The sequence below is a fragment of the Electrona antarctica genome (genome assembly GCF_951216825.1).
Source record: "Electrona antarctica genome assembly, chromosome: 6".
NCBI lineage: Eukaryota > Metazoa > Chordata > Actinopteri > Myctophiformes > Myctophidae > Electrona > Electrona antarctica.
This window is the reverse complement of record NC_136811.1, coordinates 14,439,130-14,455,251: the sequence shown is the minus strand read 5'-3', so window position 1 is coordinate 14,455,251 and position 16,122 is coordinate 14,439,130. Positions and strand designations below refer to the sequence as shown.

Below are 16,122 nucleotides of genomic sequence, written 5' to 3'. Positions count from 1 at the left end.
GACGTAGCCCTGTCTAAAGCGCAGCTCATTGTGGAGCAGAGGAATGATGCAGAGTTGACAAAGTTGTTTGAAACAGCGGTCACTGAAGAGGAGGTGGAAGTCATGTCAAGGGGGTATTTTCTGGCTGATAACCTGCTTATGCGAAAATGGTCTCCACTGGATGCACCCAGTCAGGATGACTGGAGTGTGGTTAAGCAAATTGTAGTACCACGTCGGTATAGGCATGACATCTTGAATCTGGCTCATGACAACCCTCTCTCTGGTCATTTAGGAGTTAGTAAAACATATGATCGTATACTGCGGCACTTCTTTTGGCCAGGGTTGAAGAGGGATGTGAAGCACCATTGCAAATGTTGCCACATATGTCAAGTAGTGGGGAAACCAAACCAAACTATTGCTCCGGCTCCTTTGTTCCCAATTCCGGCAGTGGGGGAGCCATTTGAGCGGATTATAATTGACTGCGTGGGTCCACTCCCTCGGACAAAGTCGGGAAACAAGTTTTTGTTAACGATAATGTGTGCTTCTACTCGTTTTCCCGAAGTGGTCCCACTGCGTAATATTACAGCGCCATTAATTGTTGGGGCCCTCACTCGGTTTTTTTCATTATTTGGTTTGCCCAAGGTAATTCAGACAGACCAGGGGTCTAACTTCATGTCACGGTTGTTTGCTCAAGTGGTAAAACAGTTGGACATCAAGCATTGTCACTCAAGCGCTTATCATCCTGAGAGTCAAGGGGCACTTGAACGTTTTCACCAGACGTTGAAAACCATGCTGCGAGCTTATTGTCTAGAGTTTGAGAAAGACTGGGATGAGGGTGTTCATTTGATGATGTTTGCTGTCAGGGAAGTGGTACAGGAATCACTGGGTTTTAGTCCAGCGGACCTAGTGTTTGCCCATAAAGTGCGTGGTCCCTTAAAGATGGTAAAAGAAAAGTGGCTACAGGAAGAAACGGAACAAAATATTTTGGACTATGTCAGTAAATTCCGGTTTAGGCTGAAGAGGGCATGCGAGTTGGCGAAGGCGAATCTGTCTACAGCACAGAAGAAGATGAAAGGGTGGTTCGATAGGGAAGCAAAACACAGAGAGTTTTCCCCAGGTGATAAAGTGTTGGTGTTATTGCCTATTCCGGGGTCTTGTTTGCAAGCTCGTTTCAGTGGTCCTTATCTAATTGAGAAGAAAATGGGTGAGAGAGATTACCTTATTGCCACGCCTGACCGAAAGCGCCGTAGGAGATTGTGTCACGTTAACATGCTGAAGCAATATTTTGAATCTGGTACTTCAGGGTCAGGGGAAGATGGCCAGCTTCAGTCCCAGCCGAGGCATGGTGCTGAATCTGGCAAGCCTGTAATGTCTATGGTGGCCCTGCCCAACGTGGAAAAAGAAGATACGGGTTTGTCTGTGGCAATGACACACGGGAAGCTGTCAAACACAGAGGCGTTGAAGTCACTGGCATCTCAATTGACCCATCTGGCTGAGTCTCAGCGCGAGGAGATGGTCCAGTTAGTGGAGGTAAACGGATCTTTGTTTTTGGATGTGCCATCCCAAACTGATGTGTTACAACATGACATTGACGTGGAGAACAACGCTCCAATTAAGCAACATCCCTATCGTGTGAACCCAGACAAAAGGCGTAGATTGAAGACACAAGTAGAATACATGCTTCATCATGGCATTGCCGAGTCCAGCTGTAGCTCATGGAGTTCCCCATGTATACTTGTCGGCAAGGCCAATGGTGAGGATAGATTTTGTACTGACTTTCGAAAAGTGAATGGGGTGACAAAGCCAGACTGTTATCCACTTCCCCGGATGGAGGATTGTGTGGATCGGGTTGGTAGTGCCAAGTTCGTAAGCAAGTTGGACCTCTTAAAAGGGTATTGGCAGGTCCCGCTTACAGAACGTGCAAAGGAGATCTCTGCCTTTGTTACACCCGACGATTTTCTTCAGTATAGAGTAATGGCCTTTGGCATGCGTAACGCGCCGGCAACATTTCAGCGCTTGGTTAATGTTGTTTTGGCTGGGTTATCATATTGTGAGGCCTATCTTGATGATTTGGTGGTGTGTTCTAATACATGGGTTGAGCATATTGGTCATTTGAGAGAGGTGTTCAGACGCCTTGCAGCTGCTAAGTTGACTATTAATCTCGGGAAATGTGAGTTTGGGCAGGCAACTGTCACTTACTTAGGGAAAATTGTGGGTCGAGGTCAGGTGCGTACGATTCAGTCAAAAGTGGAGGCTATTGTAGCTTTTCCAGCCCCTAAATCTAGGACTGAACTGCGTCGGTACTTGGCGATGGTGGGGTACTACAGGGGGTTTTGTAAAGATTTTTCTGTGGTGGCCACCCCTTTGACTGATCTATTGAGCCCTAAGGTTGACTTTGTGTGGTCTGCAGTTTGTCAGACTGCTTTTGAGCGTACCAAGAGCCTTCTTCTAAATGCTCCTGTACTCATGGCACCCAGGTTTGACAAGCCATTCAAGCTGGCAGTGGATGCAAGTGACACAGGCGTGGGCGGGGTGCTTTTACAAGATGGACCTGAAGAGATAGAGCATCCTGTATCATATTTCTCTAAAAAGTTTAACCGCCACCAAAGATGGTACTCAACCATTGAGCAAGAAGCACTGGCTTTGTTAATGAGCTTAGAACATTTTGAGGTCTATGTCGGTTCCTCAAATGTGCCTGTTATTGTTTACACTGATCACAACCCTCTGGTTTTCGTACATCGGATGCGAAATAAGAACAAGCGATTAATGGGTTGGAGTTTGTTGTTACAGACTTATAATTTGGAAATCCGACATATTCGTGGAAAAGATAACGTTTTGGCAGACGCATTGTCTCGTGTCTAGTTGGATCTGGGTGTTATTGCATGGTGGTATTGGCCACCATCCAATAGCTTAGGGTGGGGGTGTTAGGTGCTTACAAATACACTCTTGTCTATAATGTGTTATCTGTCTGTTCATTAATGTACTCTGTCTTTGCTCTGTCATAGAGCTGTGACATCGCTGACCCCTGCTGGGGTAAGGGACACCCGTCAATCACCTGAGGGCTCTGGGTGCCACACCCTGTGGCAGCTGTGTCCTGTTACATGATTGGGAGGAGGCTACAAATAGGAGCATGTGGCCAGCAGCTCACTCTCTCCCCAAACACCCATCAGAACAGTTGTGTTTCCCTCCCTGCTGAGTTTGTGTGTCTTTATTTCAGTTACAGGTGGGCTGGTCGTGAGTACACTTTTGACGTTTTGAGTTTGGTTAGTTTAGTTTGTTCTTGTTTTGTTGTTTGATAGTTTATGAGGAGTCTGGGCACTCCGACACGCACATAGTGCGTAGCTGCCCAGGCTCCCCACCTTATTAGTTGTGACCAGCCCATCCTTTGGTTTGTTTGTTAGGGTTTTAGTTAGGTCTTCAGTTTACTTTAGGATTGATTTTGGCATTCATTAATTCACCAGTGTAGAAGTTCCTTCAGTCACTTCTTTATCCTTTTGGTTATTCAGCGTTCCTTTTTGGCTTGTAAATTCATTCATTCATCCCTCAATTCATTCATTGCCTGTTTGGTGTTCAGTACATGCTTTATATGCCCATTTCAGTTTTAAATAAACCTTTGTAAACTTTTGAACTGCCTTGTGTTGACTTATTATGGTATGGTCCGGGTGTTCGAGCCAAGTTCTTACGGACCGTAACAGGGACTCCAGCGATTTAAAGTTGTTAACCAATGAAGAGCATTAGAGCGTGTAACTAAGAAACCCATAACTGCAAACCATTTGGAACAGGATGTTTTTTTAATCTATTTCTTCTTTTTCATTTCATGAAAATTAATCGTTTTAGATATGCAAGGTTTCCACTCGACAGCGACGATATATGCACACGTCGGTTCAGTGCATGCCTTTCCCAAGATAATTAATATTTCAGCACCAAAAATGGCTGCCAAATCCAGAAAGCCAGCTCACAGTTGTTAATGTGGTTAAAATGTCTGTTGACCCAGGAATAGTTTCTGGGTGTTTTGTTCTCTCACAGTCAGAGTATGTGACTCAGAATGGCCCACTGTGTTTCTGAATCATTCTGCAGTACTGCAGATGGACTTTTCAGTGACAGCCAGTGACGTAGAGTCTGTGGGGGCCAGGGGGCGTTGGTGGCGGGGGGAGGGGGGGGCGGGCCCCCATGACGATTATAAAAACATTTTGTCTCTGGTGACAGCTATCGCATAGTGTCTGGTAGGGCTGGTGATATTAAAAAAATCACATCAAATATTCTGACCAAATATTCTGGCTACATGCTATGCATAGGCATATTTTAGCTATTTTTAAACATTTTTGCTTAAGTGATTAAAACCAGGAAAAGACAACAGTCATGCCATATCACGACATTACGATATCTAGAATCTCAGGCGATATCAAGTCTCCTATCATGATATATGGATATAATATCAATATATCATCGGTATGGCCTAGTGTTTGCTCACTCCTGTCACTGCTGTTTAGTTCTCACAGGATAAATACTATAATACGTTCATCTTTTAAATAGTGTGTTGTCATTCAAAGACTTTTAAGAATTAACTTTGGCATAAGACCCTGCATTTCACTGAGTACACTAGAAATGATTTCAGCGTGCTCGTCTCAACAGGCACTTCATGAACAGTAAACACAGAACTGGGCCTTGCAAATCCATTGTCTTTACCAGCCTCAAGGCTTCTGCTCAGACTCTTAGTGTCAATAAATGAAAACAAGGGAAATTATTTATTTTAAAAACTGCTTGGGGACATGGAAAAAGTAAACAATGTTATCAAGGCTAGCCTATCGCATTGCGGCAGCTTGCATACATATTACCAGTGTAATTGTAAGTCTGGCTTTTCACTGTGAGGGGGTTATTATGCTTATGCATGTTAAAGCTGCATTGTATATCATTTTAATAGTCACTAGACCTGAAGATAATAATGTGCAAGGTGTCACTATCATAACCAATCGATATGTGCTCCTCAGACGGTTCACACAGACAGTCCATGTCGCTTCCCCTCCTTCCTAAAAGCAATGTAAAGCATACTGTCAAAATCTGGCCTGAATCTATAGAGTATTGAAAAACCTTGGCACCTTGAGACCTCTGGTCTCCCTCACATTTTAAATCTGCTCACTCACTCTCATGCCAATTATATGATTCAATGGAATCAAAGATCTGTATCTGTTCAAAAACATTTAATTGCTAGACACATTTAACTACATCAACCCTAACGTCCCTATTCTGGGGGCGACAATTGTTGAAAATAGCTGATCTACAAGCTCACAATGCATCACTTTTGTTTGTTTCTTCTGAGCTGAACCATTATTTAAACTTTTCTGTTATTGAGTTCCGCCCCAACATAACATTCCTGAACTGGTAAAAAGACGGTTAAAGGTAGGGAAAGTGATTTGCTTTGGTTAAAATAATTAATAAATTGCTCTATATTCTGATAGTACTCATTGCACTGATTACTGATGTATAGAGTGTTTGTTCAGTAACATGAGTCTTCATCTCTTGACAGCTATTTATTTTATTCATCTAGAAAATAAACATATTTTTGGTTCAGAAACGGCGATATTGAACGTATCCGTGATTTGCAGAAACTATGCCAACAAAGTTTTTCTCTGACAAGTAGGCTGCAGCAATAGACTACAAGGAGAAGGAGCAACCTATCATTGATTCATTGTATTGATGATCGCAAAAATCAAGCATTATCTCGGTTTGAAGTTACAGCGAGTACAGTAGTTAGGTTTCCTGTGGGTTTATTCTTGGGGTTAACCCATTCAGGCCTGACGTCGAAATTTAAAAAAATATGTTTTCTAAATCATGACAATTTTCGGAAAGATTTGAGGCACATTTTAACGATTTTTCAAAAATAGCAGACCTACAAGTTCATAGCGCGCCACTCGGTGGCGCGCTATGAACTTGTAGATCTGCTATTTTTCAATAGCTAAATCATAAAATAATGTTTACAACACCAAATGGGGTTCCCGCCCAAAATGGGTTAAGGCAAATCTGATTCTTATTTGAGTGATTTCTGATCTGAATAACCTTTTTAGGTTACAGTTTTGCTAGCTTATCCAAACAGTGACAAGACAACTCAATGGGGGCAGACAAGAACAGAACATGCATCAGGCACAACACGCCCCCATGTGACCGAAGGGAGCCCAGCAGACCGTGAAGCCTAACTTAAACTGTGTAAAACGATCCCTATGGGCCAGATTATTTGGCACATGGATGTAATTTGGAACATCTCACAGGCTGTGAGCCACTTGGCTCATATCTCCTGAAATTTAATTAATGTCTCACAGCTTTGACTGACTGACTGGCCTGCTGGGAATACAGAGCTTTATACATATGCGGCGGCTCAAGCAAATGAGAATTAAAGTGAGTATGAATGTATGATAATTAGGAACCATGAGCCATATAGTTGCTATTGAGTCTGGAACTACACCTCCCGAAAGATGAGAAAGGAAGCTCTGTTCATAATTTCCGTTAACAAAAATATATTTTAAAATATATATTTACATTTTAATTCGAAAGGACATTTCGCTTTACGGCCAGATCGTATAGCTCGCGAGATAACATAGTTTATTATGAGACGAGAATCAGAGCCACAACACACAAAAAATTATTGTCATCAATCAATAAGTGTTTAGACCCATTCTGGGCGGGAACCCCTTTTGGTGTTTTAAGTATTATGTTATAATGTAGCTACTCTGTGCCACACTATGAGCTTGTAGATCTGCTATTTTTGAAAAATCGCGAAAATGTGGCGCAAATCTTTGACTATACATTATTTCAGAGCGAACGTTTTCAACTCAAATACAGATAATTCTGGGGGTCCTTGACATGAAAAACGTTGAGCACCACTGACATAGAAACATGAGGTTTTTCAGAAAACTGTCATGATTTAGAAGACATTTGTAGAATCAAGCTCAGGTCTCAATGGGTTAATATCATGAGTATTCTGAATGAGATGCTATTCATGGATTAAAGCTAAATTAAATCTCACGACTGAAAATGTTTGTAACAGTGTGAAAGGAGCCCCCACCCACACTAGCGCTGTTTCCTAAACAATTAACACAATTAGTCATGCTGTTCCTGCTGTTCTATACATACCACCCAGGTGGAGAAATCACAGACTGAGGCTTTACCCTTTGCATTAATACGAAATATCTGAGACTATGGAATGATTCTGAACATATTGCTAGTGTGACACTTCAAATTCTCAAATCATGGCCTGGGCCATGGCTCAGTGGTCCAGGCACCTTGGCTGGTAACCCAGCCTGGCAGTGTGCCGCGGGTTCGACTCCCGATCCCGACAGCCTTCACTGCATGTCTTCCCTAGCCTGGCTAATAAGCCAGACTCAAACGGCTGATTCGGTCTGGCTTAATATTAGCCAGGCTATGTCTTCCCCCCATTTCCTGTCAGCCTACTGTCTGTCCCTCCATATAAAATAAAGGCGAAAGCCACAAAAAAAAACATATAAAAAAGAAAATCTCAAATCATAAAACAATAACAAAAAATATCGATCTACAAGCTCTCAATAAAGCTTGATTGAGAGCTTGAATCAAGATCAAGAGTAAGCTCTCAATGCGTCGAGAGCTTGTAGATCGTCTATTTTCGCTGTGCAACATATACAGTATGCTTCCACAAACACACTATAAGACATGCTAGCTTCTATGGAATCGTGGCGACCGAGAACTTGAATCCATGGGTAGTGTTAACTATTTATTGACCATTGTGTACATTTTCCAGGCATGGTTTTACGTCTGGAAGTAAAAGCCAAGAAACATCAGTGATGCCTTTCACTCAAAGTGAGGGATTTCTATCCTGACGGCACATCCACAGTTACAACAGCTCCATCCGCAGGACACATGAGGGCACTGAATGGCTTGATTTGATGAGCAGCATGTGTCATGATGACCTACAGTTGGGTGCCACCGATATTGTCCCTTATCATTTGACCCATTTAGGCCTGACCTCAAAATTTTAAAAAATCCTTCTAAATCCTTCAGTTTTCTGAAATAAATATTTTCACGATTTTTCAAAAATAGCAGACCTACAAGCTCGTAGCGCGCCACTCGGTGGCGCGCTATGAGCTTGTAGATCTGCTATTTTTCAATAGCTAAATTATAACGTAATGTTTAAAACACCAAAAGGGGTTCCCGCACAAAATGGGTTAACTGTCCTTTTGCGCAGATCACGCAAACCTCAGCAAAAAGAAAAGGACAATATCGATGGCCTCCAACTGTATGGTCATGACATCCTCAGTAGAGCCAGAGCAACATATCGGTTTGGCTATTACAGCCATTATTTGACTGTTTGGACGGCATTAGTACTGGCAATTATACAGTATGTCCTGATTTTTAACCACTTTCAACCTGGCATCCCTATTTTTGGCATGTCATTATAGGGGAAAAATAATCGCAGCAGCACCATCATCATCACAGGAGAACATGTTGACAAATATAAAATCTACAATCGGTAGATAAGCTGTTTTGGAACATTTTTCAATATGGTTTAAGTGGTTAAAAAAAAGTGTGTTTCCTTTTTGTTAAATGCTTCCAAATTTATTGGAAAGCTTTTTGACAAAATAATCGAGTAATCGGCAGTCTGGGACTCCCCAAAATCAGGATTGCATCAAACCCAAAAATCTGTTATCGGTCACCATACTCATGTATTAGGTATCTCAACCTAATACAACACTCAGTCACCATACTGTATCTCAACCTAATACAACACTCAGTCACCATACTGTATCTCAACCTAATACAACACTCAGTCACCATACTGTATCTCAACCTAATACAACACTCAGTCACCATAATGTATCTCAACCTAATACAACACTCAGTCACCATACTGTATCTCCTCAACCTAATACAACACTCAGTCACCATAATGTATCTCAACCTAATACAACACTCAGTCACCATACTGTATCTCAACCTAATACAACACTCAGTCACCATACTGTATCTCAACCTAATACAACACTCAGTCACCATAATGTATCTCAACCTAATACAACACTCAGTCACCATACTGTATCTCAACCTAATACAACACTCAGTCACCATAATGTATCTCAACCTAATACAACACTCAGTCACCATACTGTATCTCAACCTAATACAACACTCAGTCACCATACTGTATCTCCTCAACCTAATACAACACTCAGTCACCATAATGTATCTCAACCTAATACAACACTCAGTCACCATACTGTATCTCAATACAACACTCAGTCACCATACTGTATCTCAATACAACACTCAGTCACCATACTGTATCTCAACCTAATACAACACTCAGTCACCATACTGTATCTCAATACAACACTCAGTCACCATACTGTATCTCAACCTAATACAACACTCAGTCACCATACTGTATCTCCTCAACCTAATACAACACTCAGTCACCATACTGTATCTCAACCTAATACAACACTCAGTCACCATACTGTATCTCAACCTAATACAACACTCAGTCACCATACTGTATCTCAACCTAATACAACACTCAGTCACCATACTGTATCTCCTCAACCTAATACAACACTCAGTCACCATACTGTATCTCAACCTAATACAACACTCAGTCACCATACTGTATCTCAACCTAATACAACACTCAGTCACCATAGTGTATCTCAACCTAATACAACACTCAGTCACCATACTGTATCTCAACCTAATACAACACTCAGTCACCATAATGTATCTCCTCAACCTAATACAACACTCAGTCACCATACTGTATCTCCTCAACCTAATACAACACTCAGTCACCATACTGTATCTCAACCTAATACAACACTCAGTCACCATACTGTATCTCAACCTAATACAACACTCAGTCACCATACTGTATCTCAACCTAATACAACACTCAGTCACCATACTGTATCTCAACCTAATACAACACTCAGTCACCATACTGTATCTCAATACAACACTCAGTCACCATACTGTATCTCAACCTAATACAACACTCAGTCACCATACTGTATCTCCTCAACCTAATACAACACTCAGTCACCATAGTGTATCTCAACCTAATACAACACTCAGTCACCATACTGTATCTCAACCTAATACAACACTCAGTCACCATACTGTATCTCCTCAACCTAATACAACACTCAGTCACCATACTGTATCTCAACCTAATACAACACTCAGTCACCATAGTGTATCTCAACCTAATACAACACTCAGTCACCATACTGTATCTCAACCTAATACAACACTCAGTCACCATAATGTATCTCAACCTAATACAACACTCAGTCACCATAGTGTATCTCAACCTAATACAACACTCAGTCACCATACTGTATCTCAACCTAATACAACACTCAGTCACCATAATGTATCTCCTCAACCTAATACAACACTCAGTCACCATACTGTATCTCAACCTAATACAACACTCAGTCACCATACTGTATCTCAACCTAATACAACACTCAGTCACCATACTGTATCTCAACCTAATACAACACTCAGTCACCATACTGTATCTCAACCTAATACAACACTCAGTCACCGTACTGTATCTCAACCTAATACAACACTCAGTCACCGTACTGTATCTCAACCTAATACAACACTCAGTCACCATACTGTATCTCCTCAACCTAATACAACACTCAGTCACCATACTGTATCTCCTCAACCTAATACAACACTCAGTCACCATACTGTATCTCAACCTAATACAACACTCAGTCACCATACTGTATCTCCTCAACCTAATACAACACTCAGTCACCATACTGTATCTCAACCTAATACAACACTCAGTCACCATACTGTATCTCCTCAACCTAATACAACACTCAGTCACCATACTGTATCTCAACCTAATACAACACTCAGTCACCATAATGTATCTCCTCAACCTAATACAACACTCAGTCACCATACTGTATCTCAACCTAATACAACACTCAGTCACCATACTGTATCTCAACCTAATACAACACTCAGTCACCATACTGTATCTCAACCTAATACAACACTCAGTCACCATACTGTATCTCAACCTAATACAACACTCAGTCACCGTACTGTATCTCAACCTAATACAACACTCAGTCACCGTACTGTATCTCAACCTAATACAACACTCAGTCACCATACTGTATCTCCTCAACCTAATACAACACTCAGTCACCATACTGTATCTCCTCAACCTAATACAACACTCAGTCACCATACTGTATCTCAACCTAATACAACACTCAGTCACCATACTGTATCTCCTCAACCTAATACAACACTCAGTCACCATACTGTATCTCAACCTAATACAACACTCAGTCACCGTACTGTATCTCCTCAACCTAATACAACACTCAGTCACCATACTGTATCTCAACCTAATACAACACTCAGTCACCATACTGTATCTCAACCTAATACAACACTCAGTCACCATACTGTATCTCAACCTAATACAACACTCAGTCACCATACTGTATCTCAACCTAATACAACACTCAGTCACCGTACTGTATCTCAACCTAATACAACACTCAGTCACCGTACTGTATCTCAACCTAATACAACACTCAGTCACCATACTGTATCTCCTCAACCTAATACAACACTCAGTCACCATACTGTATCTCCTCAACCTAATACAACACTCAGTCACCATACTGTATCTCAACCTAATACAACACTCAGTCACCATACTGTATCTCCTCAACCTAATACAACACTCAGTCACCATACTGTATCTCAACCTAATACAACACTCAGTCACCATACTGTATCTCCTCAACCTAATACAACACTCAGTCACCATACTGTATCTCAACCTAATACAACACTCAGTCACCATAATGTATCTCCTCAACCTAATACAACACTCAGTCACCATACTGTATCTCAACCTAATACAACACTCAGTCACCATACTGTATCTCAACCTAATACAACACTCAGTCACCATACTGTATCTCAACCTAATACAACACTCAGTCACCATACTGTATCTCAACCTAATACAACACTCAGTCACCGTACTGTATCTCAACCTAATACAACACTCAGTCACCATACTGTATCTCAACCTAATACAACACTCAGTCACCATACTGTATCTCAACCTAATACAACACTCAGTCACCGTACTGTATCTCAACCTAATACAACACTCAGTCACCATACTGTATCTCCTCAACCTAATACAACACTCAGTCACCATACTGTATCTCCTCAACCTAATACAACACTCAGTCACCATACTGTATCTCAACCTAATACAACACTCAGTCACCGTACTGTATCTCCTCAACCTAATACAACACTCAGTCACCATACTGTATCTCAACCTAATACAACACTCAGTCACCATACTGTATCTCAACCTAATACAACACTCAGTCACCATACTGTATCTCAACCTAATACAACACTCAGTCACCGTACTGTATCTCAACCTAATACAACACTCAGTCACCATACTGTATCTCAACCTAATACAACACTCAGTCACCATACTGTATCTCAACCTAATACAACACTCAGTCACCATACTGTATCTCAACCTAATACAACACTCAGTCACCGTACTGTATCTCAACCTAATACAACACTCAGTCACCATACTGTATCTCAACCTAATACAACACTCAGTCACCATACTGTATCTCAACCTAATACAACACTCAGTCACCATACTGTATCTCAACCTAATACAACACTCAGTAACCATACTGTATCTCAACCTAATACAACACTCAGTCACCATACTGTATCTCCTCAACCTAATACAACACTCAGTCACCATACTGTATCTCCTCAACCTAATACAACACTCAGTCACCATACTGTATCTCCTCAACCTAATACAACACTCAGTCACCATACTGTATCTCAACCTAATACAACACTCAGTCACCATACTGTATCTCAACCTAATACAACACTCAGTCACCATAATGTATCTCAACCTAATACAACACTCAGTCACCATACTGTATCTCAACCTAATACAACACTCAGTCACCATAATGTATCTCAACCTAATACAACACTCAGTCACCATACTGTATCTCAACCTAATACAACACTCAGTCACCATACTGTATCTCCTCAACCTAATACAACACTCAGTCACCATAATGTATCTCAACCTAATACAACACTCAGTCACCATAATGTATCTCAACCTAATACAACACTCAGTCACCATACTGTATCTCAACCTAATACAACACTCAGTCACCATACTGTATCTCAACCTAATACAACACTCAGTCACCATACTGTATCTCAACCTAATACAACACTCAGTCACCATACTGTATCTCAACCTAATACAACACTCAGTCACCATACTGTATCTCCTCAACCTAATACAACACTCAGTCACCATACTGTATCTCAACCTAACACAACACTCAGTAACCATACTGTATCTCAACCTAATACAACACTCAGTCACCATACTGTATCTCCTCAACCTAATACAACACTCAGTCACCATACTGTATCTCAACCTAATACAACACTCAGTCACCATACTGTATCTCAACCTAATACAACACTCAGTAACCATACTGTATCTCAACCTAATCCAACACTCAGTCACCATACTGTATCTCAACCTAATACAACACTCAGTCACCATACTGTATCTCAACCTAATACAACACTCAGTCACCATACTGTATCTCAACCTAATACAACACTCAGTCACCATACTGTATCTCAACCTAATACAACACTCAGTCACCATACTGTATCTCAACCTAATACAACACTCAGTCACCATACTGTATCTCAACCTAATACAACACTCAGTCACCATACTGTATCTCCTCAACCTAATACAACACTCAGTCACCGTACTGTATCTCAACCTAATACAACCCACTGAGCAAAATTCGGCTATTAGATTAGGTCTATAACTGGTCTAAAATTTAAAAGTTTTTTTTAGCTGTCTAGGATTAGCTGTTTCTATATATAGACCGTCTATATTTTAGCCATTTCTAAACGTCTATCTATATATAGACTGTCTATATATAGCTGTTGAAAGAACATTGTTTCATTTATTTCATTTTTAGACCTGTATTTTGGCCATTTCGACGTAGTCTAGACGTCTAATATAGCCTGAACAATACTCAGTTGGGAACACAGTAACACACATACTGTATCCAACACTGAACAATACTCAGTTGGGAACACAGTAACACACATACTGTATCCAACACTCGGCGGGATGATTCCAGCGCCGCTAACTGAGAGCTGGATCAGCTCACAACAGAGAGATTAGATTAGTCCATGTTATCTGTGCATGTGACATCCACTCCATACGCTGAGCATCCCTTATCATATATGGACATAATAACAGAGTTCATGTTTGACGAGTTCAATGTCCAAGCTCAGTGAGTGAGAGATCGCCATGCATACATGCAGACACGTTCGATATCATGACTTCACATGCACTGTTATTGCCATAAGCTTAGTGTGTAACTGAAGATGTTACAATATCCGCAGCTGCTATGTGTGCTTGTCTGTGTGCATGTCTGCGTGTGTGCGTGCGTGCGTGCGTGCGTGCGTGCGTGCGTGCGTGCGTGCGTGCGTGCGTGTGCGTGCACTGTACCTGAGGGACGTTGTGAGTTTAAGAGGTCTGACTCCAGGAGTCGCGAAGCGTAGAGAGTTTCTGTAGGTGACCTGCTGGACTGCACGATTGAAGCTTTCAATGTCGTCTCCCTCCAACACCAGCACTGACTGGCTGGGGTTTACATGAACCTGCAAGGTGTCACAGTTCACATTTTAAACTCTGTTGGGTTGTAAGACCTACAAATGCCTTCTAAATCAGTAGTTCTTACACTTTCACGATTTAAAAAAAAAAGGTTAAAGGGTTGCTTGTTAAAGCTTGTATATCTATATATTTTTGAATAGCCAACGGCAAAAACAAACTTTAAAACCCTGCTTTAATGGGTTAACGACATAAACCCTCTACTTACTGCACTTAGTAGACCAGAGTCACCCAGGGGTCTATACTAGGTCCCCTCCTGTTTTCCCTCTGTACTAAATATCTGCGCTGAAAATAGCAGATCTGCGAGCTCACAACACGTTACGCTGCAACACATTTTCGGCGAATGTCCGCTCCAGAATAATAGGGATGCTAAATCCCACTCATCATCAGAAGCAGTGTATGCATGCGTGCAGCTACACAATACATTTAGACCAGTGGGTCTCGTAGCGGAGTCTCAGGGACCCCCAGGGGTCTTTGAGGGGGTTCTAGGGGGTCACCATAAAAAAAATCCAAGCTCACAACGGTCGAGTTAATTAAAATACATACATCGCAAATTATTTTCAGATGGGGGTCTACGGCCAAATGCATATTTATCTGGGGGTCCAAATAGAATTTGAGAACGACTGATCTAGATCACCAAAATTGAAAATCAGACTAACAGTAAGGAGAACAAAACACAGAAAGCAGACAGAAGTTTCTCATTTGTGGTTCAGCTGAAGCAGAAACACACATTTATCTCCATGGCCAGACTTCGTACTAGTGCCCAGGGGCTATGATGACAAGGTTCAGTGTGGCAGTCGATCTCCAACCTCTTCATTTTGACAGAGCGCTGATGCCTTGTCACCGTCTTACAATTTACAATTTAGGCATTTAGCAGACGCTCTTAATCCAGAGGGATTTGACAGGTTTCGTTTATTGTCCTCACTTATGCCATCGAGTGACTGCAGGATGATATATTCATAATCAATGCATACGGTTTTCGGTGAGCAGACAATTAGACGATTATACTTTCATTAGTTTGAAGACGCTTCGTCAGTAGGATATCTGGAGAACAACTGATAGAACAAAAATACCTCTTTGTTCTCCAGGCAGCAGATCTACATGTACTCCAACTAAATGTATGGGGTGAGCATGAACCATTCTGATGCTCGCAGGTTTATTTCACATATATTTGGCATTGTACTCCTTTATAGACGCCTGACATATTACTGGCATTGTCATATTATTGTTGGGATGGGATGGGATGGGGGGGGGGGGGGGGGGGGCTGCGTAGTTGATTAGTGCTGCCAGAATGGTGTGTTTGTAGCCTCCAGAGCCTCATGCCCCAGGCTGCAGCCCCATGAGCC

The 16,122-nt window shown here is 41.5% G+C and overlaps 1 protein-coding gene across 1 annotated transcript in view; it reads right to left on the bottom strand.

The window, feature by feature from the left end:
* The window catches only part of clstn3 (calsyntenin 3), a 54,397-nt gene that overhangs the window by 14,119 nt on the left and 24,156 nt on the right, over positions 1 to 16,122 (bottom strand). Inside the window, exon 13 of the mRNA XM_079502963.1 lies at positions 14,618 to 14,766. Coding sequence (XP_079359089.1) covers positions 14,618 to 14,766 — 149 coding nt within the window. The remainder of the gene's footprint in view (positions 1 to 14,617; positions 14,767 to 16,122) is intronic.